We start from the raw sequence: 11,304 nt of genomic DNA on the forward strand, positions 1-11,304 counted from the left end.
TTTTGCATGTGCCTGGCTTGTGAACCGTGCTTTTTGTGCATGTGGTGGTTGGTTGTCGATTCTGAGAATTTTTTTATAAATGGAACAAAAAAACAATTGAGCTGAGTTTGAGACACTGGCTTCCTTTCTCTTCCACTTTGTATTCCTCGCGTTCTCCACCCAGTCCCGGGAGGTTTAAGGAAACGGTGTTTTTTGAAAGCATTCTTGCACCACCGCATTAAACATTACTATTTATTGAATTGAAGTGCACGTCGGAAAACAAGGTGGCGCAAATAAAAACATAGCATCTGAACATTCCTTCTTGGTAGGAGCCCTCGCATACTCTCGACGTTGGGTCCTTGTAGGCTGGCCAGCTTGATAGAATGGGCGCTTGTAGGCACACTGCAGCAATGCTTCCATCATAAGTTGTAGGTCACCCATGTGCAAAGAATGTAACCTCACAGGCATGGGCTGTCCGCGTGCATGCTGTCATCAAGATACTCTGAGGCTCTGCCGTTCCTGGTGTGGGAGTTTTTCGCTTGAGTTAACGCAGAATCTCTTGGCAGCCGATTTTCATGGAGATCTGTAACGTCTTACTGTAACGGTCTAATGTAACATCAGACTTACGATAAACTGTTTGACCGCGTCCAAGTATGATACGGGGTGCAGGTCAACGATTTTTTTGGGGGGGGAGAAAGTCTAGTACGGCGTGGCAGGGGCCACTGCTACATTTATCCCTTTTATTTGTTTATTTTTTTGATGGAAAGAAGGAACTCTTTCGCGACTAGCGCAGTCCGGACAGAAAAGAAAACAGCAGCTGCAGTGCCACCTGGAATCGGGACATATGCTTATTTTAGTTTGAATACAGCTGCGATATCCTCTTAATCACAGTTAGCGGGAACCCGGGAGCGCGTGGCATTGGGTACTGTCGGAGCTAACGACCCAGCACTCAACTGCAGCACATCCACAGTGCTGCAGTCACAATTGCGCGCCTGCCCATTAAGTGCTCCGATAGTGCCTAAGGCCGTGCGCTTTTGTGTTCCCGCTGTGATTAAGATAGTACTGTTCAGCAGCAGAGTGCACAAATAAAAAATCCTATATGTCGCCGCACAGAAATACTCACAGGCGTGAAAATGCTGTTTAATAAAGAGCAAAATAAAAGATGCTATAGCACAATAACAGCTCGGAATGTATCGCAGTTGTTGCAATATTTCCAATCACTGTTGCTCCTGTCTTTCCTGTCACTCCATTCGATATAGCCATCATAAAAATAGACAGGCTTGTGGAGCCCTCAGCATTCAGCGTCCTTGAACAAAGCATACCCGTGTTCTTTGTTGTGGATGTGTATTTTTAATATCTTTTTTTTTTATGTAACAGGCTAGGGTGGGCGGTCATTGCCACAACTTTTTGTAGGTGATTAATGCTTTGGAATTTTTGGCGGGGCCGATAAATAAATTGCTTATCAACGGGCATAATACAATCGAACCCGATTATATTGAACCCGTGTATTTCAAGATATTGTCTATTTGGAACAGTTGAAACATACCCTCGGAAGTTCCTCGTAAAAGTATAGGAACCTCTTGCATCTCTATCGAACTTTACCATGCTGGACATATAATACATCGAACCATGCGCCATGCCTTGGTAGGGAGGCTTTTCCCAATCACTGCCATTGCTCCCTACCCATGACCACAACCCTAGCCATGACCAGCGAAAGGCGCAAAGAGGCAGAAGAGAACAATGCTCCACCTCAACTCCTTAGCCCACAATAAAAGAAGTCCTTGGCTCGTCCAGTGTATTCACAAGAGTTCTGGAATCGCTTCATGAATGCCTCGTTTATATTCAGTCACCTTTTTTTCTGCATAATTTTTGCTTTGCCGTTCTTTTTTTTTTTCTGTCATTTTACGTCAGTTTTTTTTTTTTTTTTTGCTTGCTTGTTTGACTTTTTTTCCTGTGGATGAAGAGAGTTCTTTTTTTTTTATGAGTCACACTCTTTCGGTGTGATTTTTTTTTTTTTTTTTTATTATTATTTTTGTGTGCAGCCACACATTATTCTGATTTTGCCCATGCGAAACCACGGTGAGGTGTGCTGCTGCTCATGTTTACGGTATTTTACGGTTCTTGGATATTTGCTATGCTTTCGTTTGTCATGTTTTTGGTGTTAGCAGAGACGCACGGAGATTCCAACTGGAGCTTAGGTTAACATACTTCAATGTCTTGAAGCATCGATGTATCAAACTATTTTACGGTCCCCTTTGAATTCAGTATGTCTGGGTTTGACCATGTCCACACACTTTCTGGAAGCAAAGTTTTGGAGGTTGCTGTTTCATCGACATATTAAGGTAACTGAAACGGGTGACTGCTGTGTGACGGTAGCACATCGTCGAGATCCGCTTAATTGCACGTTTGAGAACTTTATCTCGAGGAACTCCTATCTTTTTGGACTGACAGTCGAGAAACGTGTCCCGGTTTCGGCATTGACGCCACGAAGCAGCGAAGAAGCCTGCAGGAGAATGCCGCATTTGGCTCAAAATTATGATCGGTTGGTGGATCAGGTTCGCTCAAATACTGTTTTAAACTAGAGCTTCACTTTTGAGTCGAGCTGGGGGAACCTTGGAAGGGGCAATTTGGGGAAGCCAGTTTGAGATTCCACGCGCCTGCCTCTCTCACAAAGGGTTACATTTTGCAGTGAACGATCTGCCGACCGAGAAGAGCCTGAACGTGTCTCCCGAGAGAATCGCGCACAAGCGACGAGGTAGGTGTTTTTTCTCGGTGGTCCTCATTTTTATCTCGTGGATCGACACATTTTTTCTGCGAGGATGAGTTGTACCGAGCAGTTTCTTTGTAATGCGTACTGCAGCTTGCATTAGTATCATTACTCTGCCTAAGCTCTGCGTGCGTCTTCCGAATACTTGGTTGGATTTGATTCAAGGCAAATCTTCGCTTCTCAAAAACGGTGATGGATGAAAACAAACTCGTCCGTCGCTCCGTTACATTGCTCGCGTACCGAGAGTCTTGCAACGTATCGTGGGTATGGCCACGGTGCCCGCAACTCGTCTCGAACCAGCGTGTTCCCCGCGCCTAAAAATGTGGTCCCTCGATTTCCGCCCCATGACGTCGCAAAAGTGTCGTGCCGTTGCCGGCCGCGATCCGGCGTTGTTGCAGCAGCGGTGGTAGATGTGGCAGACGCCCGCTCTGCTGTAGGTCGCTCTCCAGCTGTTCACGGAAGCTTTGGCGGCCAGGTGTTGGGGCACTCGCATTCTTTCGTGCTCCTCCTACGCCTTCTCGGAATGTCCTTTGCCGCACAGCAGTGATCTTGTTTGCAGGGATCGTGCAGTTTTGTTGCGTAGTGCCTCGTAGGTCTGCCGAACGCAACAATCCGAGGCGTCGCGCATTTCCAAAATCGGTGTCGTCCTGTGCAGCGGAGGCAAAATATATATGGGTGGTCGGACATGGTAGAGACGGGCAGTCGGCCAGGCTGGTGGGGGCCAAAAGCACTGCCGCCTACCGTGAGTGCCGACAGGCAGATGCTGAATGCATAATTGGGAGACGTGTTCCAGGCACCGTAGTTTAGCTCCCAGTCTGTAAGCGTACCGCATCCGTCCGCAGTCTTCACGAAGCAGCGTCGGGACGTGGAGCTTCTGGACGGCGAGCTGCGTCCGGTGGGGAAGACTGCCCCCGTAGGCCTAGGACTCCTGGTGAGCACGGACCACGTCACAGTTGGAATCCTTCGACTGCTGCCCAGTGCAGTCAAGGGCTACTCCGAGACCCGGGATCACGACACGGTGCGGGCACGGCATATTCTTCTTGGCTTTGTAACGCCGCATCTGTTTTTGGCTTGCTCCCAGCAACTTTGTGTAATTTCCTTCTCAAAATTGCTGGCTGGATGTGGGCTCTTCTGGAAGTTTATTCACTGGCTTTGTTTTTAACGAGGTCGTTCTATCAGATCCAATAGGGAAAAATAAATGCCGTTTTTTAACCCACATAAAAAAGCTATGCGTCGTAGGTAGCCGGAAATCCATGCAAATGTGGTGTTAGCAACGGTGGAAACATGCTAAAGTGAGAATGCAATGTTAACTGGATCAAAGGATGGAAGAACGACTACAGTGTAGACCGCATATAACGTATGTCGCGGGAGTCGCTAAAATCCGCACTATAAGCAGTACCGCGCTATAACCAAAACATCAATTTTTCAGGCCAAAATACATGGCATGAGACAACTTACCTTTGTAAAACAATTTATTTTATGTTAGATGAAAAATAAAGGTTAGTTTGAGGAAAGTTTTTATTTCACCAGGCTTGTACACTTCTCTCTCAAGTGTGTCACGCATTTTGAAAGAAATGAGCGACTTTTGCCTGGCGCAGTCTCGCGGGTTGCGGACGGACGTTGCGAGCGGTCAGGATTGCTAACCCTAATCACTTTTCTCTGGCGATGAAAACGCGTGAAAATTCGCATCCTTTGTACAATACGCGCCAGTAATACCTTAAACTTAAGCACAGGCATGAGATGCTCCAAATAAGAAATCCGGGCGATGTTCGAAAACACAAATGCTTAGAAAGCACCACTGTAGTCAAAGTAAACAAACACGACGACACGGGCGTTTCTGCCGTCTTGAGAGTGCCGCCACAACATCGCCGCACGAGTAGGTAAATCTTCCCTTCTAGTACGTGCTGGGTTATCATAGCGACACACGACGAAAATTCACAGTCAAGGATAGCGCTTTTACGCGGAACGATGAGCTTCTACCAAAACCGACGCCATGTTTGCGGATAGAAGCAGCTGGCCCGCGACCGGCATGCAACGCACGCGAACACTTCTCCTCGACCTGCGATTGGTCTGTCGTTGCGGTTGTTTCCAATGCAGCGGAGGTATGCACGCGAACGACACATGCGTGCGTCCCTCCGTCGCTATGGCAACTGAAGCCTCTCTCTTCGCTTCTTCGAGCAACCTCCTTGCCCCGCGAGTGCCGTTTGCGGCTTGCGCCGGCTCGCGCCGTTGCCGAGTGTCGCACAGGGAAGCATGCTCGCTGCGTTGGCGCGGTCGGCGGTCTGTTCCGAAAACCGCACTATAACCGGTATTTCCCTTCGCGTGCCTGCATTTTAAGTGGTATGAAATTACATGGAGTTCTATGGGAGGCGAACCGGTGGTTTAAAAAAGCCGCGTTATACCCGGTCCTGCACTATAAGCAGTTACGTTGTAAGTGGTCTATACTGTTGTCCCGCAATATACTTTACTAGTATGAATTAGATAGTGCAAAATGACAAAGAAAATTTGAAGAAGGAGGCAGAACAGAGGCACTACTATGGTCAGTTACAAGTTAAGAAAACTTTTCGAGGGAAAGGAAGGCTGGGGAGGAGGAAGCAGACAAAATGCTGGAGAGAGGAGGGAGTTTCCTTCTCTCCAGCATTTCATTTGCTTCCTCCTCCCCAGCCTTCCTTTCCCTCAAAAAATTTTCTTAACTTGTAACTGACATATTAACTGACATTTAGTAATACTATAAGAAGAGAAAGATTACAAAATATTAATGGTGGAAGCAAGTTTGTACAAACCACACGGGTGATTATCTATGAATACGGACAGTTTTCCGGCTCCCCGCGAAATTTAGCGGGGAACCTGAATTGGTGCATAGGTCACGTCATAGAGTTATTATAATGTACGCTAGAGGTTCAACTGGCACTAGTGTCTATGCGACTTCCGTGACACAGATTGAAGCAGACAGCAACCAGTCTACTTTTGCGGTGCTCGTGTGCATTCCTATGGGAAAATGCACGTGCATTTTGTCTCTTTGCCAGAAAATGACACGGTACACTTGGGTTATTTTAGTCGTACCGAAAAGTATGTACCTTGATTAACACTGTAAAAGTGTAATTGCTTTAGTTAGTGCATTTTTCTTTATAGGTAAATGATGTTTAACTTTGCTACATTTCAATCCCAAACGTGTTCCGCGGCAGGTGTGTAAAAACAAGCGACTATTCAAAGCAAAATAACAATCGAAAGGAATATAGAGTGTTCAAGGCTCGCCAGCATTCCGGTCACGCTTATATATTGATAATATGTCAGTCCTGTCACTATATAAAAATGACCCCGTCGTGCATGAGCGGATAAAAACATTTAAATAAAGAATAAAGTATGTTGGCTATGAAATGTGTCTCTTCGTATCGTTTTCTCTGCCAGTCAGCTTTTGTCGGGCACTTGTTCTCAAAGTTTTTGAGGGTGCGGGTGATATTTTGAATGTAGAACAAACATCTTCTTTCAGAGCAGAAAGAATAAAGCGTTAGTTACTTATATTTAAATACATAATAGATTTCGTGGCCTTCAATTTATTTTGATCGTACATGCGCGGGTAGTTACTGATCCAGTGTTACTGTGTAGTTCTAGTCGTCTCCCTTCATTTACAGATGTTCTTCGTTCATTTGGCACGTACTATATCCCTCATGCTGAAAAGCGCCGACGTCGTGTTCGCGTTAACAGTGTCCGACAGTGCACATAAATACACTTAGGAAGCCGTTTTAGCACCGTTTTTAATGCGATGATTTTGAAAGAAAAACGCTGTAATTGACCAATTACTTCGTCGGCCTGACTGAGAAATGTTCCAAGCTACCTAGTACGTACGAATTATTTGAGATATTTGCTCTTATGATCAAGCGCAGTTAGAAAATGCACTTAATTTTTTTGCATAGAAATACATTACCGGAAGTCAATTTTGGACTGGTTGCTGTCTGCTTCAATTTGCATCAGCACACTGGCGCCACTTGAACCTCTAGCGTACATTATAATAACTCTATGGGTCATGTGACGTCATTTTTATGCTAAATTTAGCAGGGAACCTGAATTGATTCATAGGTCACCTGTAGTAGTCACTTTTTCGCTAAATTTAGTGGAAAATTGACTACTTTAGGGGCGACAAACATAGAAATCTGTGGTGAGTAGCCTAATAATGCTACCGCATTGAAAGACGTGATGACTGCTACCTATCAAAAAAGAAAAAGGAAATTGAAACCTCAGCTACGCCTGTGGTAAGTCCATTTTACATTTTACATTATTATAGAAGAAAATCTCTTGAGCTACATAGCTAACTGCAATATAGAAAAATCTAAAATAATTTTCGGCAACGAAGTTGTTGAACCCTTTGACAGTAACTATGAAAGAAAAAAAAAAAATGAAGAAAGAAGATCCGTAAAAAAATTAGCTAATGATTGTAACTAGCCCACCAGATGATCTTGGTACTTTACTAAGCGTGATATTTGCCAAACCAAAAAATTTCGCTATGGGCACCCATGAAATTGGTTTTCAGGAAAACAAATTGTTCCACAAGCAGGAAAGCAAGATTTTTTTTCTTGCCGACATGTTTGTTTCCCGAAGGAAACAAACGTGTTCAGATGCCTTTTTTTGCCTAATTTGCAGAACTGCCAAGCTTAGGAAATGTTAATAGTGAGTGCTTGAATGAAATTGGCACTTCTGTGGTATTTTACGGTAGTCGGTATCGCCCGTGCCTACTGTCCATTCTGCCCCGAGTTGGGCTGTGAACGAGGCGCATAGCTTCTCCAACAGTGCGAGGTTATATCAGATTAGTTTATCGGTGCCCGGAATTTCATCAGACTTTTGTCTTCCTCGCATTTCAGATACTCCTTACAACGGACAACAGCGTAGTAGTGGAAAGAAGGGGTTCTTGGGAGGTGCTCTCGAGAAACAGCTCCTCCTACATCTGTCGGGGTGAGTCATCTCTTTCGTCCAAGCAAGGTTTAAACGCTCGTGCCTCCTTTAGTTGCTGGCACTGAGCGTCCAGGCTACAATGATTTGTGTCTAATTTGGGGAGTTTCTCCTTTTCTCGTGGCATGTGGAAGTGTGGCCCACTGCAGTGCTGGGTCTCTGCGGTGCTTTCTGCTGTTGCGGGTGCGTTGCCTGCTGAACCACACCTGTACTCACACTCCCACAAGACAAGAGTGTACGCGTCTCTGTACCACATTACAACCGACGCTAGAGTTGTGACAATGTAATTGCTGCATCATCAGGCTTTGTCCTCTGCATTCTGCCTCGTTTTGTAGAAATAGAAGTAATTTCTGCCAAAAGATAATTTCTCTCTCAGAGTGAAACTCTGGCCAAATTTCTATGGCTGAGGCAAGGTCTCCTCAACCCCTTGACCTCGGAGAACCGCTATCTCTTGACCATTAGCTTCCTGGCATGTGCAACAATGCACACACCAGGAAGTGCTTGGCTCATGTATCAATGAGTGACTCGAACCTGCCATAATCGTGCTGAAAAAAAACGCTTTAGTTTGGGGCGGGGACGTGCGAGGATATTTGGGAGTTTGGGGAACCTGTGATTGTACTCTCGGTACCCCCTGGGCACCCAAGCGAGAGTACCCATGGGTACCCGAGAGGGTACTCAGGAAACCATGGCTTGAAAATCCATGGGTTATGATATGTGCATGTGTTTGAGACTCGGATACTGGTTAAAATAAATCGATAAAGTTTTATTTTTTGGCTCGCTTCAAGGTAGCCTTGTTGAGTGCACTTGGGATGCTGGCATGAGGCAACGAAATATACGAGACAAGGCATGCACAGAAGGGCATCCTGGCTTCCCAAAAGATTTTAGTCTCTCTGGGCTTTTATTTTCGGTGGGAATACCCGTAGGATGGAAAGGACACAGGCACAGCACCCGACACAGCTCGAGGCTGAGGAGAACACAACCAGCAGATCAGGTTACGACTGGTTGTCATCGACTTCACCATATTGCTGTTGTGTGGAACTTTTCTTGTTTGATGAATGAAAAAAATACTGGCCGCTCTTAAATGCAACCGTTTCCTAATGATAATGGACTATACGCCAATCCAGCTTTCGCTGTAGCGCGTCGACGTGCCGCTTTGCATGCGCCTTTGTCCGATCAGTTGCTCGCTCGAGGAAATCAGGGGACGTACGTTTGGAAACAACTGAGGCTATGAAGGACGCCCCAGCGAAGCGCCTCTGTTGAATTTCAAGTCTGCAGACCAGGGATCGATTGACGCACCGGTTACCTCGAGGCAACCTATGGAATTGCACCTGGGAGAGGCTGTGTGCGGAAGTGGAGGAAAAAGGAACGAGGCCGAGGCTGCCTCAAAACGATCATTCGGCTCTTTCGGAGCGAGTCATTGGGGGAGCGATAGGCTAAGTGAAACTCCAGTGCTGTAGTTTTCACTCCCCTCCACGCATTGATATTTTGTGCTACTTACAACGGGGGTAAACTTTGTTCTAAGTTGGTCTAAATTTTGAACTTTGCGTGGTTTGATACTCGTCGAATTTCTTTGTGTACAACATAGGCATAGACTTCGGAGGGGCATCGAGCTCGTGCCCCCCCTGGTGAGATCCAGGGGGGGGGGGGGGGTAGAGCCCTTCTTCCCTGCGCCCGGGCCATAATCCTTACCGAGACGCTGTTTACGTGCTATGTGACGAGCTTCTAGTAGTGGCATGTAAACAAAATAACGCTCTCGTTGCCTTTATTGACAAAATACATGGGAAATGGAATCCCAGCGTGCTTTCGTTAGCTTCAATCTCCAGTTCTGGCGAAAAGGTAACGTGCAGCACCCCTTCCCCCCCCCCCTTTTGAAGAACTTCTCAACCTGCCCCCCCCCCCCCGGGAAAATGGAAAGTCTACGCCGCTGGTGTAGAAGTTGGAAAAAAAGCTTCATTGCTTAGTATCGAAAATTGGAAAATCTCAAAATTTTTTTATGTAACAAGTTTGACATTTTTAAATGTTTTTGGGCCTTTCAAACTGCTTGGTTCAATCTTAGACCCGAGGTTCGAAAGAAGTTTGCGGCACCTCTAGCGACAACACTGGGCAAAGCTTCCACCTGTTGTTTTCCTGCCTCTCTGTTGGTTAAGTGCACCGAGACACCTTCTCATGAATGAAGCATTGTTTCAATGCACACAGAAGAGACGTACACAATTGCGGGTGTCTGCTAGCATGAGGACGGCCGCATCTTGTGTGGTTCTTTTGTTGGTCTTGCGTATTCCCCTGTGTTTCACACGTGCAGCGTGCCGTTTCCTCTCCCAGGAATGCCCTACTCCATCCGGAACATCTCGCCTGCACCGGCCGAGGTCTACATCATTTTGGTGACTCCCTGCTGACTGCCCCCCTCACCCATCAACTCATTTCTTCATTTTATTCTCATCAGCACTCACCCTATTTTATTCCTATCCAATCAGTCTAGACTGAACATGAATTGCAGTTGCAATTTTAATGCATTCTTTTAACAATTTTAGGCCTTAATTTTACGCTTACCTGGACAGAGGTTGCAATTCATGTGCAAACTGTTTTTTTTTTTTTTATTTCACTTTTCGTTCAAGCGCCCATTTCGTTCAAGCACCCACTATGAACGTGTTCCAAACCTGGGAATTCTGCAAGTTATACGCCGAGCGCTCAATTTGACCAGAACAAGCGCCCATGTCTAGATTGACCCAGTTTTCAGTGAAGTGGAGTGGGTGCTCCCCCGGTATTTCATGTTAATGCTTTTATAAAAATGTGTTCATAAACATTTGTTTTTATAAACATTCATCATTTTATCAACATGTCTTCATAAACACTAAATGTCCAGGTTTTTATATACATGTTTTCATAAACATGAAACATCCATTTTTATAAAAATTTGTCTTTTGAACATAAAGCATACATCCTTTTATGAAAATGTTTGCATAAACATTTGTTTTTATTGCCTGATCTTTTGTACATAGCATTGACCTGACGGGAGATTTTGTGTGAAACTCGTACAATCAATGAGTTTTTAGTTTAAGTTACTATATGAGCCAACAGAAAACTGACAAATGTGCTGCTATTGTATCTCCAGATCATATTCTTGACTACACCCACTTGCACAAAGAAGTTGTGTAAAGCTTGCTTGTAGTGTCAGTGGATGTAATCTACTGAATGTAATCTACCGAACGAAGCATGTATTCTCTTTGGGATTAGTCTTCTGTAATCATTGGCAAGGATACACAGCACATGGCTGCAATGTAATTCACTTTTGGATTTTACATGCCCGTACTAAAGTTTTTATCTTTGTATAACTGTTTCTATGTTTTGAATAAATCATTGCTCACTTTTTTTGAGACTACTCACTGACATTTTATAGGACTGTGAAAGGAATGGATTAACCTGCCAGTGCTTCGAGTAATAACAACCAATCTCTTACGACAGTACTTTCATATGAAATCGAACATGCATGTCAAAGTATGTATATTGACTTGGGAAAAAAAATTGATTGGTTTTTGAGCTATAGCTTGCGATTGTACTAACCTTGATGTGTTTTGTTGAAATTGCCATCCTGCACGTGCAATTCGGAAATCAACCAG

General features: G+C 45.0%; 1 protein-coding gene across 4 annotated transcripts in view; it reads left to right on the top strand.

Annotated features, from left to right (window-relative positions):
• The window catches only part of LOC8024435, a 75,684-nt gene extending 64,628 nt beyond the window's left edge, over positions 1-11,056 (top strand). For 3 of the 4 annotated variants that reach the window (XM_029969807.4, XM_042292614.1, XM_042292616.1), the window contains 4 exons: positions 2,669-2,734; positions 3,589-3,764; positions 7,603-7,693; positions 10,010-11,056. In XM_029969807.4, the coding sequence (XP_029825667.4) occupies positions 2,669-2,734; positions 3,589-3,764; positions 7,603-7,693; positions 10,010-10,083 (407 nt within the window). In that variant the 3' untranslated portion in view covers positions 10,084-11,056. The remainder of the gene's footprint in view (positions 1-2,668; positions 2,735-3,588; positions 3,765-7,602; positions 7,694-10,009) is intronic. The other variant, XM_042292615.1, reaches the window with a different exon arrangement.
• Positions 11,057-11,304: the final 248 nt, after the last annotated feature.

This window comes from Ixodes scapularis, unplaced genomic scaffold (assembly GCF_016920785.2).
Source record: "Ixodes scapularis isolate PalLabHiFi unplaced genomic scaffold, ASM1692078v2 PGA_scaffold3__209_contigs__length_174095766, whole genome shotgun sequence".
NCBI classification, from domain to species: domain Eukaryota; kingdom Metazoa; phylum Arthropoda; class Arachnida; order Ixodida; family Ixodidae; genus Ixodes; species Ixodes scapularis.